This window comes from Procambarus clarkii, chromosome 18, assembly GCF_040958095.1.
Source record: "Procambarus clarkii isolate CNS0578487 chromosome 18, FALCON_Pclarkii_2.0, whole genome shotgun sequence".
In the NCBI taxonomy this organism is placed as follows: Eukaryota; Metazoa; Arthropoda; class Malacostraca; order Decapoda; family Cambaridae; genus Procambarus; species Procambarus clarkii.
In genome coordinates this window covers 2,357,245-2,380,740 of record NC_091167.1, presented here as the reverse complement: position 1 = coordinate 2,380,740, position 23,496 = coordinate 2,357,245, and the positions used below count along the sequence as shown (strand labels likewise).

The following is a 23,496-nucleotide window of genomic DNA, read 5'->3' as shown; positions in this document are numbered from 1 at the left end:
CCACAGGGAGTGGGGCACCACCCCTACATTTTACCCAACAGACACCCTACCTGCTCCATCCCCTGTCAGCCCCCCCACTAAGTACCCACCTAAGGCACCCTACCCCCACCCACCCCCTCCTCCCACTCACACCTCTCCTCCCACTCCCCCCTCCCCCCCAAGACCACCCTTCTCCCCCATCCCCCAAGACCTCCCTTCTCCCACATGCCCTCCTGTCCTCTCCAACCCCCAAGCCTCTGTTGTCCCCTGCCCCCCTAAGCCCCCCCACTCTCCCCCACCCCACCTAAGCCTCCCACTCTCCCCCATCCCACCTAAGCCTTCCCCTCTCCATCACTCCCCCTAAACCCTTCCCTCTTCCTTACCCAACTCAGCCTTCCCTTTCCCCCACGCCCCCCAAGCCCTCCCCCCTTTTCTGCCCCCCAACCCCCCCCCCCCCTTTTCTGCCCCCCAACCCCCCCCCCCTTCTCCCCCCATCCCCCCAAGCCTCTCCTCCCCCCATGCTCCCCCCAACCCTTCCACTCCCACCCCCCCCCACCCTACCCCCTCTCACTCTCCCCCCTACCCTCCCCCTCTCACCCACCCACCCTACCCTCCCCCTCTCACCACCCCCTTACCCTCTCCCTCCCCCAAGCCCCCCAAGCCCTTCCTCCTCCACCATTCTCCCCGTACCAGATCCTCCCAGCTCCCACTCGCCCCAGATTCCACAGGTCCCCCCTCCCCCCAGAGGAGAAGCAGAAGAGAGTCAGTTTCACGGTAATGTACTCGAACATAGATGGGATCACAAGCAACTCAAGTGAACTAAGGGAAAGGGCACAAGAAGTGAACCCAGATGTAATCGGACTCACTGAAACAAAACTCTCTGGAATCATAACGAATGCCGTGTTTCCCCAGGAGTACATAGTAATAAGAAAAGAGAGGGAAGGTCAGGGGAGGAGGTGGAGTGGCCTTACTCATGAGAAAGGAATGGAGTTTTAAGGAAATGGCTATACCAGGCTGTGAGGGTTTCAGAGACTACATAGCCGGCAGCATGACAATGGGAGGACCAAGAATAGTAGTAGCAGTAATATATAACCCTCCACCAAATGACAGAAGACCCAGTCAAGAGTATGAAAAGAACAACTTGGCAGTTAACTCCATAATTGAGAGGGCAGCCTCTGCTGCCTGTAGAAATAGATCCCACCTGCTCATCATGAGGGACTTCAATCACGAAAGGATTCACTGGGAGAACAAGGAACCGCATGGAGGCGAGGATACGTGGAGAACCAAAACTATTGGAGGTGGTGACTAGAAACTTTTTAACCCAGCATGTCAGAGAAACCCATAAGGATGAGAGGAAATGACGAACCAGCGAGACTCGACCTAGTCATTCACTCTGAACGACTCCGACATAAGAGAAATCGGTTTTGATGCCCCCAGTAGGAATGAGCGACACAGTGTACTGGTGTTTGAGTACTGATGAAGAAGGGTTATTGAACTCGAGGAGGGATACCGAAACAAAAGGTTAGCATATCGAAAGGGAAACTATGAGGAGAGTAAGAAAATTCCTAACAGATATAGCATGGGAAACATAACTCTAGGGGAAAGAAGGACCAAGACATGATGGACTACATCATGCAGAAGTGCAAGGTTACACAGCAAACAAGTTCAAAACCAGTCCAAAAGGAAAACAGTGAAATGAGGATGAGAAACCCATGGTTTAATCGGAGATGTAGGCTAGCTAAGCAGCAAAGTAAAAGGGCATGGAGAAACTATAGGAATAACAGGACACTTGAGAGCAGACAAAGATATCAGAATGCCAGGAATGAATATGTCAGGATGAGAAGAGAGGCAGAAAGACAATACGAAAATGACATCGCAAGCAAGGCAAAGATTCAGCCTAAATTGCTCCATAGCCACACCATATCAGAATGCCAGGAATGAATATGTCAGGATGAGAAGAGAGGCAGAAAGACAATACGAAAATGACATCGCAAGCAAGGCAAAGATCAACCTAAATTGCTCCATAGCCACACCAGGAGAAAAACAACAGTAAAGGAACAGGTTATGAAACTAAGAATAGGGGAAGAAGGATTCACTACAAACGACAAGGAAATGTGTGAGAAACTGAATAAGAAATTCCAGGAGGTCTTCACCTAAGAGCAAGGAGAAATCCCAGAGATAAGAGAGGGAATAGCTAACCAGGAACCACTGGAAGAGTTTGAGATTACCAGCGTGGAAGTAAGGAAGTGTTTACTAGAGTTGGATGTGACAAAGGCTATAGATCCCAGATGGAATCTCCCCATGGATACTAAAGGAAGGAGCAGAAGAACTATGTCCTGCCACTCTCCATAGTGGTACAACAAATCACTGGCAACACGGGGAACTGCCAGAAATTTGGAAAGCAGCTAACTGTAGTCCCGATATACAATGAAAGGGGATAGACAGGAGGCACTGAACTACAGGCCAGTGTCCCTAACCTGCATACCATGTAAGCTAATGGAGAAGATTGTGCGAAGAAAGCTAGTGGAAAATCTGGAGCGAAAGAACTTTGTAACACAGCATCAACATGGGTTCAGGGATGACAGGTCCTGCCTACAGGGTTACTTGAATTCTACGACCAGGCAACAAAAATCAGGTAAGAAAGAGTAGGGTGGGCAGACTGCATATTTTTGGATTGTCAGAAAGCCTTTGATACAGTACCACACAAGAGGCTATTGAAAAGGCTGGAGATGCAGCAGATGTTAAAGGGAAGGTACTCCATTAGATAAAGGAGTACCTAAGCAACAGGAGACAACGAGTCAATGTGAGGGGTGAAGTCTCAGATTGGCGAGACGTTACGAGTGGAGTCCGCAGGGGTCAGTCCTTGAGCCTATACTATTTCTGATATATGTAAATGATCTCCCAGAGGGTATAGAATCGTTTCTCTCAATGTTTGCTGATGATGCCAAAATCATGAGGAGAATCGAAACAGAGATGAAAGTAGGAGGCAACAAGATGACCTAGACAGAATGAATGAATGGTCCAATAACTGGAAGCTAAAGTTAAACCCGAGTAAATGTAAAGTAATGAAACTAGGCGGAGGAAACTGGGCCAGACACAGGATACAGAATAGGAGATGGAGTACTTCATGAAACGGTCAGAGAGAAAGATCTAGGAGTTGATATCACACCAAACCTGTCTCCTGAAGCCACATAAAAAGAATTACGTCTGCGGCATACGCGAGGCCGGCTAACATCAGAACAGCCTTCAGGAACCTGTGTAAGAAATCATTCAGAAGCTTGTACACCGCATATGTAAGACCAATCTTGGAGTATGCGTCCCCAGCATGGAGCCCGTATCTTGTCAAGCACAAGACGAAGCTGGAAAAAGTTCAGAGATATGCCACTAGGCTAGTCCCGGAATTAAGAGGCATGAGTTACGAGGAAAGGCTGTGTGAGATGCACCTTATGACACTTGAAGACAGAAGAGTAATGGGAGACATGATCACTACCTACAAAATCCTCAGGGGAATTGACAAGGTAGACAAGCATCAACTATTCAACACTTGTGGTATGTGAACAAGGGGACACAGGTGGAAACTGAGTACCCAAGCGAGCCACAGGGACGTTAGAAAGAACTTTTTCAGTATCAGAGTAGTTAACAGGAGGAAAGCATTAGGCAGTGATGTGGTGGAGGCTGATACCATACACAGTTTCAAATGTAGATATGATAGAGCCCAGTAGGCTCAGGAATCTGTACACCAGTTCATTGACATTTGAGAGGCGGGACCAAAGAGCCAGAGCTCAACCCCCACAAACACAACTAGGTTAGTACAACTAGGTGAGTACACACACACACACACACACTCAAAGAACCTGTCTCTCCTGCCTGAGAGATAGGCAGGAGTGACTGGTAAGATGCTCCAATGGATAGGCGAGTACCTAAGCAATAGGAAGCAGAGAGTTACAGTGAGGGGTGAGACCTCATGCAGACTGGCGTGAAGTCAACAGTGGAGTCCCACAGGTCTCTGTACTGAGACCTATCCTGTTTCTGATATGCGTAAATTATATCCAGGAGGGTATAGACTCATTCCTCTCAATGCTTGCTGACGATGCCAAAATTATGAGAAGACAGAGGAGGACCGCTTGAGACTTCAAGAAGACCTGGACAAACTGAAGGAATGGTCGAACAAATGTTGTTAGAGTTTAACCCTAGCAAATGTAATGCAATGAAGATAGGTGTAAGGAGCAGGAGACCAGATACAAGGTATCATTTGGGAGATGAAATACTTCAAGAGAGAGAGAGAAGGACTTGGGGTTGATATCACGTCAGACCTGTCCCCTGAAGCCCATATCAAGAGGATAACATCAGCGGCATATGTCAGGCTGGCCAATATAAGAACGGCATTTAGAAACTTGTGTAAGGAATCATTCAGAACTTTGTATACCACATATGTCAGACCAATCCTGGAGTATGTAGCTCCAGTATGGAGCTCATATCTAGTCAAACATAAGACTAAACTGGAGAAGGTTCAAACATTTGCCACCAGAATAGTACCCGAGCTGAGAGGTATGAGCTACAAGGAGAGATTACTGGAATCAAACCTCACGTCTTTGGAGGACAGAAGCGTTAGGGGGGGGGGACATGATCACAACATTCAAGATTCTCATAGGAATTGATATGGTAGATAAGGACATACTGTTTAACACAAGGGGCACACACTAGGGAACACAGGTGGAAATTGAGTGCCCTAATGAGTCACAGAGATATTAGAAAGAACTTTTTTTAGTGTCAGCGTGGTTGACAAATGGAATGCATTAGGTAGTAATGTGGTGGAGGCTGACTCCATACACAGTTTCAAGAATGTGTAAATCACGAAAATTAACACGTGATGAAAAATGTGACAGCGTCAGACCACGGAGGAAGAATTGAAACAGGAATTTCCTTATGTACCCTCGTATATTAATACATCTTCAGAAGGAATGATTCCTTCTGAAGATGTATTGATTCCTTCTGAAGATGTATTAATATCCGAAAGTACTTAAGGAAATTCCTGTTTCAATTCTTCCTCCGTGGTCTGACACTGTCACAGCTTTCAAGTGTAGATATGATAGAGCCCAGTAGGCTCAGGACCCTGTACACCAGTTGATTGACAGTTGAGAGGAGGGACCTAAGAGCCAGAGCTCAACCCCCGCAAGCACAAATAGGTGAGTATACACACACTCACACACAGGAAGCAGCCCGTAGCAGCTGTCTAACTCTTAAGTACCTGGTTGATACCTGGTTGATGGGGTTCTGGGAGTTCTTCTACTCCCCAAGCCCAGCCCGAGGCCAGGCTCGACTTGTGAGAGTTTGGTCCACCAGACTGTTGCTTGGAGCGGCCCGCAGGCCCACATACCCACCACAGCCCGGTTGGTCCGGCACTCCTTGGAGGAATAAATCTAGTTTCCTCTTGAAAATGTCCACGGTTGTTCCGGCAATATTTCTTATGCTTGCTGGGAGGATGTTGAACAACCGCGGACCTCTGATGTTTATACAAATCAGTTTATACAGTGATGTTATTCACTGCTAGAAAACAGGTGCATCAGGGTGAAAGGAACTCTGCCCATCTGTTTCCGCTGGCGCCGGGAATCGATCCCGGGACCACAGGACTATGTATCCAGCGTGCTGTTCACTCAACTACCAGCGTGTGTGTGTGTATGGGTGTTTGTGTGTAATTACCTAAGTGTAATTACCAAGTGTAGTTACAGGATGAGAGCTACGTTCGTGGTGTCCCGTCTTCCCAGCACTCTTTGTCATATAACGCTTTGAAACTACTGACGGTCTTGGCCTCCACCACCTTCTCACCTAACTTGTCCAACCGTCTAACTCTGTTTGCGAAAGTGAATTTTCTTATATTTCTTTGGCATCTGTGTTTAGCTAGTTTAAATCTATGACCTCTTGTTCTTAAAGTTCCAGGTCTCAGGAAATCTTCCCATCGATTTTATCAATTCCTGTTACTATTTTGTATGTAGTGATCATATCGCCTCTTTTTCTTCTGTCTTCTAGTTTTGGCATATTTAATGCCTCTAACCTCTCCTCGTAGCTCTTGCCCTTCAGTTCTGGGAGCCACTTAGTAGCATGCCTTTGCACCTTTTCCAGTTTGTTGATGTGCTTCTTAAGATATGGGCACCACACAACCGCTGCATATTCAAGCTTTGGCCTAACAAAAGTCGTGAACAATTTCTTTAGTATATCGCCATCCATGTATTTAAAAGCAATTCTGAAGTTAGAAAGCATGGCATAGGCTCCTCGCACAATATTCTTTATGTGGTCCTCAGGTGATAGTTTTCTATCTAGAACCAGCCCTAGATCTCTTTCTTTATCAGAATTTCTTAAAGATGTCTCACATAATATATAGATTGTGTGAGGTCTATGTTCTCCTATTCCACATTCCATAACATGGCATTTATTAACATTAGATTCCATTTGCCAAGTGGTGCTCCATATACTTATTTTGTCCAGGTCATCTTGAAGGGCATGACAATCATCTAAGTTTCTTATCCTTCCTATTATCTTAGCATCATCAGCAAACATGTTCATATAATTCGGTATACCAACTGGTAGATCATTTATGTAGACAATAAACATCACTGGTGCAAGAACTGAATCCTGTGGTACTCCACTTGTGACATTTCTCCAGTCTGATACATTGCCTCTGATCACTGCCGTCATTTTTCTATCAGTCAGAAAATTTTTCATCTATGTTAGAAGCTTACCTGTCACCCCTCCAATATTTTCCAGTTTCCAGAACAACCTCTTATGTGGAACTCTGTCGAAAGTCTTTCTTAGGTCCAGATAGATGCAGTCAACCCAACCATCTCTTTCCTGTAATATCATAGAAACTGAGTAAATTCGATACACAGGATCTTCCAGATCGAAAACCATACTGTCTGTCTGATATTATATCATTTCTCTCCAGGTGTTCTTCCCATTTAGTTTTAATATTTTTTCCAATATTTTGACTATTACACTTGTCAATGAAACCGGTCTATAATTAAGGGGGTCTTCCCTGCTTCCACTTTTGTAGATTGGAACTATGTTAGCCTTTCTCCACACATCAGCTACAACTCCTGTAAACAGGGATGCCTGAAAAATCAGTTGAAGTGGAATGCTGAACTCAGGTGCACATTCTCTCAAAACCCATGGTGAAACTCCATCTGGACCAACTGCTTTGTTCTTATTTAGCCCCTTCAGCATTTTTTCCACTTCGTCTCTAGACACCTCTATGTGCTCTATGTTGTTCTCTGGAATTCTTATTGTATCTGGTTCCCTGAAGATTTCATATTGTACAAACACACTTTGGAACTTTTCGTTTAATGTGTGGGAAATTTTTACCCACCATATCGAATAATCATCTAAGAAATGTATTATTTCTATATTATTTCTATATCATATCTATATCATATTTAAATTGTATCAAAATCATATCAAATCATATCATCATATTAGAATCATTATAGATTCATTATACAGCTTGATCCTAGATGACAATGCCACTTGGATCACGTACGTCATAGGGCCCTATAGATGCCTATGTGACTTTGTGCATGATCTCTCAAGGATCCAGAAGCTTCTAGAAGGATTTCTTAATTAAAAAACTATTGGAACATTAATCGCTTCCGGTAGGGATTATATATCGAATCCTTAATAAGAATCAGTGGTACTATCAAGTACTACTTATAATCTTTAAATCCTATATCTAATTATATTATAATCACATCTTATCTCAATCATAAGTCTAGACAGTAAAAATAATCAATCAATATTCATAGAAGGCTACCATGCTCAGGGAGCATGAAGGGGCGATGGCTGGGAGAGAAGGGCCCAACACACCCCTCGGCACTTCGCGTTTGTTTACAACTGAGTGAACAGTGACGGATCCTTAGCGAACATTATTTAGCTCAAGACATCTTATCTAATTATCTTTATCACCAGTGAATACTCTCTAGAACTGGGGGAGTACCTGGACAATATATCTACAAGGAATATCCCTAGAACATTTATATCTATAAGTGTAGAGTGGAGCACACAGTGACTTGTCTCCACCTTCACCATCAACCCTCATCTTTTTGCAAAGCAGTTAAAGAAAAATCACGTAGCAACGCTACTAGTACATTATACAGCAACACTGTTATATAAAATATTGTGACTATACTCGCGACAAGAGAGTTATCAAGTCTGGCACTGTCAGACAGGCACCCGGCTTCAGATAAGTATATTGAAGGTTAATACAGTACTGTATAAATTGGCCAATTGTATGCTTGTATAACTTTAATATCCTATAAGTCTGTCTGTTGGTTATAAAGCGAGGCAACGCCTCATATCTCAATAAGTTTTTTATATAGTAGGGCAGCAGTAGAATCTCTGTCCAAGCACTAGACCTCATGAGTGTCCATTATGTGAGAAAAGATTCAGCCGCAATAAGTAAAAAGACCTCATAAGTGTCCATGGTGTTGGAAGAGATTCAGTCAAGCTGACTGTACCTAATCATATAAATTAAATATAAATACATTGCATATATACTTGAATATATAAATTAAGTTAAAAATTAATAACACGAAACAATGGGTATAAATTGAATAAGTTTAGATTTAGGAAAGACTTGGGTAAATACTGGTTCAGTAAGAGGGTTGTTGATTTGTGGAATCAATTACCGCGTAACGTGGTGGAGGTGGGGTCCCTTGATTGTTTGAAGCGCGGGTTGGACATGTATATGAGAGGGATTGGGTGGTTATAGATAGGAGTTGCCTCGTATGGGCCAATAGGCCTTCTGCAGCTACCTTTGTTCTTATGTTCTTATGTTCTTATTGCTTGCTTAGTTATTTTTTAAGTTATCATATAAGTTCATTAAATTGAATATAATTTAGTACTTAGTTAATAGTACTTAGACTACATTTAAAGTCATTTATTATACATTTACAATTTAAATTGTTGTTTATAGTATAAGAATATATTGGCTGTTGATAGTTATGGTGCTAGGCTAGACTATGTACATGTTTAAATCTCTGATTTAAACAGAGCCAGTGTTCAGTCATTGAACTGAATTTATTAAATCTTATCCTTGTATAAAATACAAGCTGATGTGAGAATCCCTGTCTACAGGTGTACCGGAACTTCTATCAACTAATTCATTCACCCCAACTGTCCCTTACAGCCCACAATCTGTCATTAGGAAAAGAGGAGCTAGGATTTACAACTCTAGCTAGAGATTTTAGTTGAATTAATTTGCAGACAGTAAATTTTTAATTTATTTCAGTACAAGTCACTGGTAGTCTCCTCTCATATCAATCCCAGCAGGTTTTTCACACATTTTCTTTTCATTTTTCGTGAATCTATTTCCCATTTTCAACCTCTGAATATTATCCTTTACCTGCAATTTGTTGTTTATGAATTTATAGAATAGACCTGGTTCTGTTTTACATTTGTCTGCAATCCCTTTTCAAAATTTCTTTCTGCCTCTCTCCTCACTGCCGTTTAGTTGTTTCTCGCATCTTTGTATCGCTGGTATGCTTGGTATGTTACATATGGTATGCTGGTATCTGGTATGTTTGTGTGTGTGTGTGCACGCCTACCTAATTGTTCTCGCCTAATAATGCTTTCAAGGGTTGAGTTACGGCTCTTCTGTGTGTGTGTGTTTGTCATATTTTTCGTTAGTGAATTGAAAACATTATTATTATTAATTAACATCTTTATTGACAAAATTAATTACAATTTTGCCTAATCTGAGGATTTAGATTAGTCTTATTAAAGTGAGGATAATGCTGGTATTCACTGTCACGCAGGACAGAGGGTCATACATAACACGATAGGTCTAAACTGTAGTCGGAAGTACATATATATATCATGGTTACAATCAATGGTTTAATGTATGGATATGTGAAAACAACTTTCTATTGTTCACTGCCACACAAGGGCAGGGATGGGTTCATAACTGATGCAGCTTAGAAGTAATATAAATAAATATTGTTCTTCATTCTTTAAAATGGACAAGCAAATTTTGGATAAACTGTTAGGATGTCGTCCAGAACACCTGAGTCAATAAAATAGTTACACAGTTGGTGGTACAAGAGGCCAGGAGGTCTAAAGTCCTTTACGGCTTCACATTCAACAATATAGTGTTCTAGTGAATGCATTAAAGGTTTATCACAGAGTTTACAATCTGAGTATTCTGGTAGTGGCTCAGCCTCACTAACCTGCCAAATGTGTCTATAGCCAAGGCGAATTCGCGCAATGACTACATCACATTGCCTGGTCCGGTTACTGTGCTAACCATACAAATACCTATCATTACAAAACTTGTCATAACTTTTAATACTGCAGTTTTCAGGTCTCTGGACATTTCTTAGTTCTTCTAAATCTGAATTAATTTCTTTAATTTGTATGTTTCTAATAATTGCATTAGATAGTCCAAAGTCATAATCAATGTTTTCTTTCTTGCAAGCCTCATTGGCCAATCGATCTACAAAGTCATGTTTTCCAACTAAAACATTGTAAACAAATAGCAAAGGTGAATACAGGAGTTGACTACTTAAATGTCTATCATACATGTTCGTTTAAGGTATATGTTTCAGCTCTACTGAAAGTTTATCATTTTTTTGTTATTTATTATTTTATGCAATTTTCATATTCTGACTCCTTTGGTTATCATGTTGGAGTCTTGAGTGTTATATAGCGCATTATATCCAGCGACACAGACTGTGCTACACAGTCTTCCTGGCGTCCAGCGACACAGACTGTGCTACACAGTCTTCCTGGCTTCCAGCGACACAGACTGTGCTACACAGTCTTCCTGGCTTCCAGCGACACAGACTGTGCTACATCTTCCTGGCTTCCAGCGACACAGACTGTGCTACACAGTCATCCTGGCTTCCAGCGACACAGTCTTCCTGGCGTCCAGCGACACAGACTGTGCTACACAGTCTTCCTGGCTTCCAGCGACACAGACTGTGCTACATAGTCTTCCTGGCTTCTAGTGACACAGACTGTGCTACACAGTCTTCCAGCGACACAGATTGTGCTACACAGTTATAGAGAGAGCAGCTTCTGTGGCTAGCAGGAACGGATCCAGACTACTAATCATGAGAGACTTCAACCATGAGAGCTAAGCTGCTGGATGTGGCAACAAGAAACTTTCTAAGTCAACACGTCAAGGAACCGACAAGAATGAGAGGAGGGGTTGAACCAGCCTTGCTTGATCTGATATTTACCCTAAATGAGTTGGATATAAGGAAAGTTAAGTTGGAAGCCCCCTTGGGAATTAGTGATCATAGTGTATTGAGCTTTGCGTACCTGGTTGAGCTAGGAATTATCACCCCCAAAAAAGAACTGGGAAACAAAGGGCTGGCGTACCGAAAGGGAAACTATGAGGAGATGAATAAATTCCTATTGGATATACATTGGGACACAGAACTCGGAACCAAGTCCGTACAAGACATGATGGACTATGTCACCAAAAAATGTCAGGAGGCTGTAAGCAGGTTTGTCCCAGCCCGACAGGAAAAAACAGAGAAGCAAAGGAAGAATCCGTGGTTTAATAGGGAATGTATGAAAGCAAAGGAGCTGAACAAAAGGGCATGGAGGAACTTCCATAATAACAGAACACCAGAAAGTAGAGAGAGAGATACCAGAGAACCAGGAACGAGTATGTTAGTGTGAGAAGAGCAGCTGAGAAAAGGTATGAAAATGATATAGCTAATAAAGCCAAGACCGAACCAAAGCTACTACACAGTCACATCAGGAGGAAGACAACAGTGAAGGAACAGGTGATGAAATTTAGGGTGGGCGAGGACAGGTACACAGAGAATGACAAAGAGGTGTGTGAAGAACTCAACAAAGACCTCCTTGTTCCAGGAGGTCTTTACAATAGAAGAGGGAGAAGTCACGGCGCTAGGAGAGGTGGCAGCAAACCAGGTGACCTTGGATATGTTCGAAATTACAAGAGATGAGGTTAAGAAGCACCTATTGGAGCTGGATGTGAGAAGCTGTTGGGCCGGATGGAATCTCACCATGGGTATTGAAAGAGTGTGCAGGAGCACTTTGCTTGACACTCTCCATAGTGTATAGTAGGTCACTGGAAATGGGAGATCTACCAGAAATATGGAAGACTGCTAATGTAGTACCAATATACAAAAGGGTGACAGACAAGAGGCACTGAACTAAAGGCCAGTGTCCTTAAACTTGTATACAATGCAAGGTGATGGAGAAAATTGTGAGAAAAAACCTTCTAACACATCTGGAGAGAAGAGACTTCGTGACAACCCATCAAGGATAGGCGGACTGCATTTTTTGGACTGTCGGAAAGCCTTTGACACAGTACCCCATAAAAGGTTGATGCATAAGCTGGAGAAACAGGCAGGAGTAACTGGTAGCGCGCTCCAGTGGATAAGGGAGTACCTAAGCAATAGGAAGCAGAGAGTTACAGTGAGGGGTGAGACCTCAGAATGGCGTGAAATCACCAGTGGAGTCCAACAGGGCTCTTTTTTTTGGGCCTATCCTGTTTCTGATATACGCAAAAGATCTCCCAGAGGGTATAAACTCATTCCTCTCAATGTTTGCTGAAGACGCCAAAATTATGAGAAGGATTAAGACAGAGGAGGACAGCTTGAGGCTTCAAGAAGACCTGGACAAGCTGCAGGAATGGTCGAACAAATGGCTGTTAGAGTTTAACCCAAGCAAATGTAATGTAATGAAGATAGGGGTAGGAAGCAGGAGACCAGATACAAGGTATCATTTGGAAGATGAAATACTTCAAGAGTCAGAGAGAGAGAGAGAGACCAGGGGGTTGATATCATGCCAGACCTGTCCCCTGAAGCTCATATCAAGAGGATAACATCAGCAGCATATGCCAGGTGGCTAACATAAGAACGGCCTTTAAAAACTTGTGTAAGGAATCTTTCATAACATTATATACCACATATGTCAGACCAATCCTGGCGTATGCGGCTCCAGCATGGAGTCCATATCTAGTCAAGCATAACGCTAAACTGGAAAAGGTTCAAAGGTTTGCCACCAGACTAGTACCCGAGCTGAGAGGTATGAACTACGAGGAGAGACTACGGGAATTAAACCTCACTTCGTTGGAAGACAGAAGAGTTAGGGGGGACATGATCACCACATTCAAGATTCTCAAGGGTATCGACAGGGTTGATAAAGACAGGCTATTTAACACAAGGGGCACACGCACTAGGGGACACAGGTGGAAACTGAGTGCCCAAATGAGCCACAGAGATATTAGAAAGAACTTTTTAGTGTCAGAGTGGTTGACAAATGGAATGCATTAGGAGTGATGTGGTGGAGGCTGACTCCATACACAGTTTTAAGTGTAGATATGATAGAGCCCAATAGGCTCAGGAACCTGTACACTTGTTGATTGACGGTTGGGAGGCGGGACCAAAGAGCTAGAGCTCAACCCCCGCAAGCACAACTAGGTGAGTACAACTAGGTTAGTACAGTCTTCTAGGCTTCCAGCGACACAGACTGTACTACACAGTCTTCCTGGCTTCTAGGGATAGACTGTGTTAGGCTTTGCTCCTTCTTCTAACAGTGACTTACGATAATGTCTAACCTCCTCATTCTAACTTAAGTCATGCCATTCACAGATCATCCTGGAGCGGTAACTGCTTCAAGTCACTCAAAACATTAATGATGCCATTCATTCTTATGTGTCTACTGTCTTGGTTTAGGTGTCTGTGAGGGTGCAGGAGAGTGAGGAGTACCAGATCTTGGAGGAGGCGACTGAGCAGATTGTCCTCGGGAAGCGTAGCTCTTGTGTCCCGGCACAGGACAAGGTCGTCCACATAGTGAGGATCAAACCCCTGGTGATCGGAGAAGTCAACATTAGCGTAGCTGCCTTCGTCGACCATGAGTACTCGCAGCCCTGCGGCTCCGGTGATTCATCCATCAACAGAAGGTCAGCAAAATATTCCTTCTTTCCTCACTACTCATCAGCATTCAAGTCATGATGAGGATTTTAATAATAATAATAATAATAATAATAATAATAATAATAATAATAATAATAATAATACACAAGTAAATAATCTTTATGTGATATATCTATGATAAAATCAATTTGAGCAATGCGGCAGAGTGAAGAACTCCATTACCTTGTCTGAGTGCATAGGGATTATCCTTTGCCCCTGCCAGAGTGCATGGCAGATTATCCATAGGTAATGGATAATCTGCATGCACTCTGGCTGGGGAGATGAGGCTGAAGAGTTGGGAGCTTCATGCTCTCCTCTGCAGGCTGAGGTTCTGTTCTTTAGTCCCTGGTGGGCGGTTTGTTCGGTTGTTGTCTTCTACTTCTCTGGCAAAGAATGATTCAGGTGGTTCCCGGAGGGGTCCCGAGATGACTGATGCCTGGCAGGTCTGCGTGCTCCCGGTTCTGCCGCGTGGGTGCTGTGTTGGCTGACCCCACTCCCTGGGTACCCCGTTCCTTGTGTCAGGAAAGCTAAGCAGCTTGTGGTCTGCCCTCAGGCCTCTGATATTCGTAAATATGCAGCTTTGGCTGCAGTTTTTTCTTTAAAAATGTCGAGGACATTGGGGCTTAGAGGTTTACATGGTTTAACCGGGTCTTGTGGGCCCAACACAGTGGGCTCAGTATCCAAGAACAGCGCCAATTCAACGCCAAATCAACGTCATCAACGTTTAATTTACATTGATAATGCTGATGCATCGTCGAACCCGCACCACTCTTGGATATTGTGCTCACTGGGGATTTGGTGAAAGTTCCTGGTCCCAGTCGGTCTTGTTTGACCTAAGACCTGCCGTTTCTCCTCATCCTCCCTGATTAGTTCCTTGTTTGCCTTCTGCTCTTTAGTTAGCTTCAAGAAGCCATGAAGCGGCTCCTCCCACAAAACTATCATTGAATATAATAAAACGCCTCGTTCTGGTGGCTCCCAGACTCCATCCCTGCCAGGTTAGTTCCTTGTATATCACTCCGAACTGACCTGCAACAGGCTCTTGGCAGGGGCTTCGAGCCGATTGGTGCCGGCCATAAGTATTAACGGGCGTGAGCTAGTTTTGAGTGAACAAATTGTTTGGAATGAATAGTTTGGCAGGTTTGATGCTTCATTTCCCATGAACGCTGCAGTTGTCTGTCAAGCTTGACTGACTTTCTGGATAGATTCCTCAGTGAGGATGTTGACAAGTTACCTGCTTCTTGCACCTCACTCAAGAGGCCAGGTTCTGGCTTTGATCTCCATATAACATCTGATTTTTCTATCTACGCTGTGATTGTGAAAAAGTAAAGCAAAGTAAGGAAGAAAGGAGGGGATAAGGTTGGATAACATGGATAAGGTTGAGGGGGGAACTAAGGTAGAGAGAAGCGAGTGGGGATAGAAAACGGGGAGCGAACTGGAAGAGTGGAGGTAGGAGGAATGAAGGAAGTAGGAGGGGGAAGGAAGGAGGGATAAGAAGGAGTAGGGAGAGTAGACAAGACTGTTATTCTGTTATACTATCTATGATGTTATACTATACTAATATTCTAAGATGTTCTGATGTTTGCTGCCACCACCTGTCATTGAAACTAAATATAAATTCGACTTAAACAATGCGACAGGAGTACTGTTTAATTTATAACTTTCTAAATAAATTCCTAAATAAACCCGACTGGTTAGGTGAGGTGAGTTGGCGCGCGAGCTGCTCTCATCAAGCCACACCTTCCCTCACTCACCTCATGGTGCCCTCACTCTCGTTCCTACCTTGTTCATCTCGTTATATCTCTATCCTTAACTCTTACTTGAGGGGACATTGGTTCAAAGAGAGGACTGAACAAAAGTCAAGCTTGTTATTCTACACATAGACATTTATTGAATAAAATTATTTCAAATTATTTCAATTTCCAGCAATTGATATTTAACATTTTGACATCCTATTATTTAACAAAATATTGACCAAATTAAAAAGGGGGGAGGGGGGGTCACCCACTCCATACACGCCCACACCATACATGGCTAAATGGTTCAGACTCTACTAGCTTGTCACCACTAAGACACACTTCTGGTTTAAGACAATGCATAACTGAACTCTTACCTCACTAACAAGTTAACCCAGGGGTGGGTGATGGCTAATCACCAGCCCGGATGGAGGAGCTGGTTGGATGTACTCACCCTTGCAAAGGTTCCACTCTCACTGCTCAACCACCTCGCTGGCCGAGCCAGGGGTGGGTACTCTCGCAAGCCAGAACATGGCTTCTTTGTTGAAAGTACTGCCGTCAGCAAAGCTGTGCCGGCTCACCTCACCAACTACCACCTCGCTCTCGACTAACACGCACACACGTATACACTCACACACAATTACAACTCACAATTATACGTGAAAGAGTGCAAAATACTTGCACTGTTACATCCAGCAGGCCAAAGACCACTTGGGCTCCACCAGAAAAGAGACATTTCATTACATTTAGCACTTTTTTCTAGATTTTTATCCCTTTTTTGTAAAAAGAAACTCGTAAAAAATAAAATAGAAAATTTTAAGAATAGTGAATAAGGGTAAACCAGAACCTAGAGATTAGCACACTCCAAGAGATACACTTAATTGCTTAATTCATCCAATACAATCATAATAACTTTGTAATAGTTCTTCATAAACTACCTAAACAGTATGCTAGTATAAATAGAACGAGATGGTTTAAATACTTTCCTATAATCGTTTTCAGAGACTCACTGATAAAACCCATCACAGTGGAGGCCGAGGGGTTCCTGAGAGAGAAGACCTGGAGCAAGTACATCTGCTCTAAAGGTAAGGATATACCATCATTGTTGTGCAGCCTTGTACCACCCTCAGTGATCAGTGTGACTGTCACCCTCAGTGATCAGTGTGACTGTCACCCTCAGTGATCAGTGTGACTGTCACCCTCAGTGATCAGTGTGACTGTCACTCTCAGTGATCAGTGTGACTGTCACCCTCGACGGCTCTGTAGAAGAAGGTGGACGATGTACCGGATGTGCATGTAACATATTTGAACAATCTTCTCTCGTACATACAGCAATGAAGCGCATCAATGACTGGGCAAGTACAACTCAAACCGAACTTGCAGGCATATACCTTGCCACTGAATTGTTAAAAGACAAAGGCAGTGGACTTATATACTGTGACTCGCAGAGTGCACTCCTGGCATTGAACGCACATAGTAGTGACACCCAGAAAATAGTCAGTGATATTCGAATGAATGTTTTAGCTGCCAAAGAAAACAGATTTGAGATTAAATTCCTATGGATACCATCACATGTTGGCATCTCAAGGCATGACACTGTTGATATGCTTGCTAAGACAGCCTGCAGAAAACCAGTGGTAGAAATTGATATGGGTGTTTCATTAGCAGTGACAAAGATAATACTTAAACAAATATCTAATGAAAATCTCACCGACCTAACAAATTCTCAAAGACCTGAAAGTTGTAGCATTAAATATTATGATAGATATCGTGAGGAGACATTCACATATGGGACTAATAGAACAAGAACCCGGCAATGTGATGTTATAGTGGCCAGAATACGCCTGGGATATAGACGTATCTGGCAGCTTTCTCAAAACCCAAATGTCGAGTACACAATGTGTCAACTTTGTGAAAGAGAAAACATGCACTCTCTTGAACATTATATTGTAGAATGTCCCATACTGACTGACTTTGGCCCTCCTGGGCTAAGGTATGCTGAACTCTGTAATTACTATATGAGTACTGGAACACTCGATGATATATTGGACTTGTATCCAAGATTGACCATGTAATATATCAATCATACAATGTATATATATGATGTAACTATATAACCTGAGCTTGTAAAAGCACCTTCATCACCTTCAGTGATTAAGTGCTTAATTGCACACGAGTTTCTTTATCAGCCACCTCACCCTGTCAGGGTAAATGAGACAAATGTATGTGAATGCATGTGTGTGTGTATATATGTATGTATATGTGTGTGTATGTATATGTATGGGTATAAAGTATATAGGGAAGCTGATCAGAATTACATTTCACCTTTGTGAATGTACATTAATGACACTATGTAAAAGACACATCAAACACTTTATGTAGGGCATACGTAAATCTGTGTATATATGTATTTACGTATGTAGGATAGCTTAGCATTTTAAAAGCACCGAATCACCTTCTGTGGTTGAGTGTTCAATAAACCCTTGAACTATATGTTTAACACTTCTCTAACCCTGTCCATGGAGGACAGAAGAAAATGTATATATGCTGGTTAGCATTGTAAATGTGTGGCCACGTCTGTGGTAGAAGAAAAAAAAAACTCAGTGATCAGTGTGACTGTCACCCTCAGTAGTCAGTGTGACTGTCACCCTCAGTGATCAGTGTGACTGTCACCCTCAGTGATCAGTGTGACTGTCACCCTCAGTGGTCAGTGTGACTGTCACCCTCAGTGATCAGTGTGACTGTCACCCTCAGTGATCAGTGTGACTGTCACCCTCAGTGGTCAGTGTGACTGTCACCCTCAGTGATCAGTGTGACTGTCACCCTCAGTGATCAGTGTGACCTTCAACACTCGGCTCGTTACTTAAGCTCTAGGCCCAACTCTACATTGGTGCTTCACGCTGCTAACGACGAGATCATTTTGCGTGATCATATGCCATCAGTCCCATCTCTCTCTTACACTAGACTCGTTGAGATGTTTGGTGATATTGACCTTGTCATTATACTGATAACGATAATTAATAATAATAAACAGATAAATCACACTAATGTGATATATATCAGAGACTATCACCAGGAGCTGTTTAGTGACTGGTGACCAAGGCGCTGCCAGCCGCTTACTCCGCCGCAGTACAGTGGTAAGGTCAGGCGTCGGCAGCTCACAGGCAAGGAAAAGGTGGTAGAAGAAGAATGCTTGAACAATGGGTAGAAGAAGGATGCTTGAATAGGGTACTGGAGAGAGGGGGAGATTGGAAAAGGTGTACAGGAGAGAAGGGGGGATCAACGTGGAGAAAGTTTGACATGGGAGGAGATGGGAAGAAAAGACGGGATAGGGAAAGCTAGATGAGAAGGGGAAGATTCGGAGAGAGAGGCGAGGGAGACCCGAGCACAGCCGGGTATCCTCCTTTAGTATATCTGTAAAAGAGAATGTCTGCTTGTTAGTCTATCTTCGGTTGGAGGCGATGGTTGTAATTAGCCTTATTCAACTTTCCATGGTGAATTGTTATTGTATGGTAAGAGTCAAAGGTGGATGCATTCGGCTCCTCATGACCCTCCTTAAGTTGGATTGGCTTCTATTGCTACAAACACCGACTCTAAGGACAATCAACCCAATATTTTTAATTTCATAGTTTGCTCACCAGCAGATTTCTCGGCTTTTACTGGATGGAGGGAGGTAGAATGGGAATGAGAGAGAATTAGGGAGTTGAAGTGAAGAGGAGAGTGGGGGGGGAGAGAGAGCCGGACACCGCTGGGTACCCCATCTAGAGTTATATATGCAGTCCCCACACTGACTACCAAAACTTTGTTCCAGTGCTAGCCATTATTTTTGTTTTAGAAAAGGCTTACACAAGAGTTATTCTAGGAAATACTCATTGTATATTGTCTAAACATTTGGTGAAGTATATTTGTTGTTGTTGCAGACTTTGAGACTGGCGAGGACTCGCTGGAGGCGTGGGAGCTGGAGATCCCACAGGTCATGGTGGAGGGGTCAGAGCGAGGCTGGGTCACGGCCGTCGGTGACCTCATCGCTCTCACACTCGAGGTACTCACTCACTCACTCACTCACTCACTCACTCATGTTCTCTGTGATAGTTATGTGTAAACCTTAAATCATAGGGAGAGATCAGTGTAACAAGGTGAGCAATATCCCCCCATATGTTGGTTACATACTAACATGCATCAGAGTAAACATTAGTGCAGCTCAATACCATTGTCAGGTAAGATATTCTGGGCTCTCATATCACCTGTTTGGGCTTTATGATCTCTTTATATACACTAATTGATTAAAATAAAAAAATTATATGCCTTATCGACTTTCATGTTGGATACTATAGAACAATTAATGCTCCAATCACTATTTTTATAAAATTTTGTGGTGTCCTTTCTTTGAAGTTAAATAAATTAATGAAACAAATATTTTTCAAATATTTTGAACAATAATTAAATCTCTGTTTAAATATCATCTTATATAGTTCATATAGTAGTCAGTTTAAATATCATCTTATATAGTTCATATAGTAGTCAGTTTAAATAGAATTTTCCCTCTGATTTGACATTACAAAAAATTATTATACTGTAATTTCTTGTGAAGTGCAAGAAACTTGCTGATGCACTAATAATAAAGTGTTGCATGAACTTTACACACAACGGTGGATGCTTGGTGCATGTGCAACAGCTTCTTAACACATTATAACCCAGAATATTTCCATAATTCCTTGAAGAATTTGGGGAGCCTGATCCGGATGCCGTACGGGTGTGGGGAGCAGAACATGATCAACTTGGTGCCCAACATCTTCATCATGCAGTACCTGAAGGCCTCCAACCAGACCACCCCGGAGACCACCAGGAGGCTCCTCACCTACATGAAGACCGGTAACCTCATTATTATCTCTATCTATGTAAGGACAGTTAGCCAATATTTCTGGCTATGGTCGGTCTGAGGTCTGACAACGTGGGTGATGACTGGTCACTACCTGCTGTCCCTCAAGCTAAGTAATGTTGTTGTTGTTTAGATTCAGCTACTCGGAACAAAAGTTCCAAGCAGCACGGACTATGGTGAGCCCATATTAGTCATCAAAACTACGGCCCACAATGGTTCCTGGACGTGCCCATGTTTATAACCCGGGTTAATGCTAAACGCGTTAGTTTACTGTGAGCAAGTGTGGGCCGGAGTTTACATGTGCTTCAGAACAACTCTGGCTGCCTCGTCAGCAAACTCTAACAATGTGGTATACGTCTCTTATTGATATCGTCGTCAGGCAGAGAGCCCGTACTTGGGCTTATTCCAGGTCCCCCGTAGTCAACTATAGCTAACCCTGGTGGCTCTACTACACTTTAGAAACTCTCGAGTACCTATTTACTGCTAGGTGAGTACCTATTTACTGCTAGGTGAGTATCTATTTACTGCTAGGTGAGTATCTATTTACTGCTAGGTGAGTATCTATTTACTGCTAGGTGAGTATCTATTTACTGCTAGGTGAGTACTTATTTACTGCTAGGTGAGTATCTATTTACTGCTAGGTGAATATCTGTTTACTGCTAGGTGAGTATCTATTTACTGCTAGGTGAGTATCTATTTAATGCTAGGTGAATATCTATTTACTGCTAGGTGAGTATCTATTTACTGCTAGGTGAGTATCTATTTAATGCTAGGTGAGTATCTATTTACTGCTAGGTGAGTACTTATTTACTGCTAGGTGAGTATCTATTTACTGCTAGGTGAGTATCTATTTACTGCTAGGTGAATATCTGTTTACTGCTAGGTGAATATCTATTTACTGCTAGGTGAGTACTTATTTACTGCTAGGTGAATATCTATTTACTGCTAGGTGAGTATCTATTTACTGCTAGGTGAGTATCTATTTAATGCTAGGTGAGTGGATTTAGGTGGATTTACACCTATTTACTGCTACTTGATTACCTATTTACCGCTAGGTAAACATCGTGCGCAGGGGAAAAATGTCCAACCGTTTCTGTCCGACCTAGAGAATAAATCCCGAGGTTATTAACCAAATACGTAGACCACTGTGCTAACAATAAGCATTTGAAACTACACGAACCAAACTAAGGAAGGGAATTATCAGGAGATAGCGCCAAGTCATCACGACTATATAGCACTTGGAAGGGGTCAGGATAAGGATTTGGAATGGGACGGGGGAAAGGAATGGTGCCCAACCAATTGGACGGTCGGGGATTGAACGCCGACCTGCATAAAGCGAGACCGTCACTCTACCGTCCAGCCCAAGTGGTTGGGTACCAAACTAAGAAGGTATGTGCTAATTATCACAATGATTATAATTGATAAAATACCTTTAAAACGCCGAAATTTGTACTGTACTGTCGATGGCATCCAGAGTGTGGAACACCGCGGGACCAGATGCCGGGTTACCACTTGATTGGTATCTGGCTGGCTCACCATTACAGCTGGCTCATTGTTACAGCTGGCTCAGTTAGAGCTGGCTCACCATTACAGCTGGCTCATTGTTACAGATGGCTCAGTTAGAGCTGGCTCGACGTTACAGTTGGCTCACCGTTGCAGCTGGCTTAGTTACAGCTGGCTCACCGTTGCAGCTAGCACAAAGGTACAGCTTGCTCACCGTTACAGCTGTTAGGCAGTGGCAGCTGTAACTGTGGTAGCTGGCTCATCGTTACTGGAAATTATAACAGTGTGGAAGTAGGCTAAAGGACTGACACAGCTTCAAAAGAGGAATTTCAAGATTTACATATCGTGAAAAATATGGAGAAGGCCAAGCTCTTATAATGGTAGATTTTAATCACTACACAATGGATTTTGGGTGAATCCAAAATCACAAGCCGAAGAGGAACAATTTCTCGGCCTGGTACAAGACTCTTATTTTTTATTCAGAACGTGGTAGAGCCCACACGAGGCAGTAACATTCTGGACCTTGTGCTAACACCAGAGGAGGTCGTGGTCGATCAAACTCAGCAAGAGGAGAAGCTCGCCCCGTAATATTCTAAGATAGAACACAATTATAGAAACCCATATAAAGGTCTGGAACGATGACGTTCTAGACTGCTTTCGAGGAGTTCCTGTAATACAGAAACTGCAAAATATCTCTTGGTAGTCAGAGACGTGGAAGCTTCGTGGGAACATTTTACAAATTTAACACTGAGCTTGGATCTGAGTGAGTACCAAAAAGGAAAAGTAAAAGGAGGAGGTGGATGACGGGTTGTCACCAGTGCTATAACAGCAAGGCAAAACCTCTGAAAGAGTCCACCAGGAGGCACACGGGTTCACACATATAGAAGGGCTTTTATTTCTCTGCTCAGGGCACAAGAACAGGTAAAAGGAACTATGAAAGAAAACTTGCTCAAAATATAATGAAAGATCCAAAGAATATTTATGCCCACTAGAGAAGTAGAATAAAGACAAAAGACTAGATAGGACCCTTCGAAGATAAGTCCAACCAAATTTCAATTAATGATAAAAAGGCAGCCAACGTATATGAATACTTTACATCAGTGTTCACACTAGAAAGATTAGACAATTTAAAAAATACAAACAGATGTTTTAAGCAGAGGAAGAAAATGAATTAAACAATATTCCCATAACGTGCAAAACAATCAGGAAGACCATCGAAATACCCGTCGAAGTCCTGGGTAAATACTGGTATGGAAACATGTTTGTTGATTTGTGTTGCAAATTTCGGGATACCATAACAGACGTGTTGTTTCTAGTGCACTTAATTGTTTCTAGTGCAGGTGAGACATGTATATGGCTATTGGCTTTCTGTTGTTTCTTTAATTTTTATGCTTTTGTTATAAGAGCGTGTTGTAGTAACTAGTTAATGTATTAGTTTGCCATAATTACATTAGTGGCT

The 23,496-nt window shown here is 42.8% G+C and overlaps 1 protein-coding gene across 1 annotated transcript in view; it reads left to right on the top strand.

Moving 5' to 3' along the window:
• The window catches only part of LOC123753511 (pregnancy zone protein-like), a 176,535-nt gene extending 153,910 nt beyond the window's left edge, over positions 1-22,625 (top strand). The window contains exons 17-22 of the mRNA XM_069326611.1: positions 13,683-13,909; positions 16,658-16,740; positions 19,576-19,697; positions 20,377-20,527; positions 22,079-22,236; positions 22,521-22,625. Coding sequence (XP_069182712.1) covers positions 13,683-13,909; positions 16,658-16,740; positions 19,576-19,697; positions 20,377-20,527; positions 22,079-22,236; positions 22,521-22,625 — 846 coding nt within the window. The remainder of the gene's footprint in view (positions 1-13,682; positions 13,910-16,657; positions 16,741-19,575; positions 19,698-20,376; positions 20,528-22,078; positions 22,237-22,520) is intronic.
• Positions 22,626-23,496: the final 871 nt, after the last annotated feature.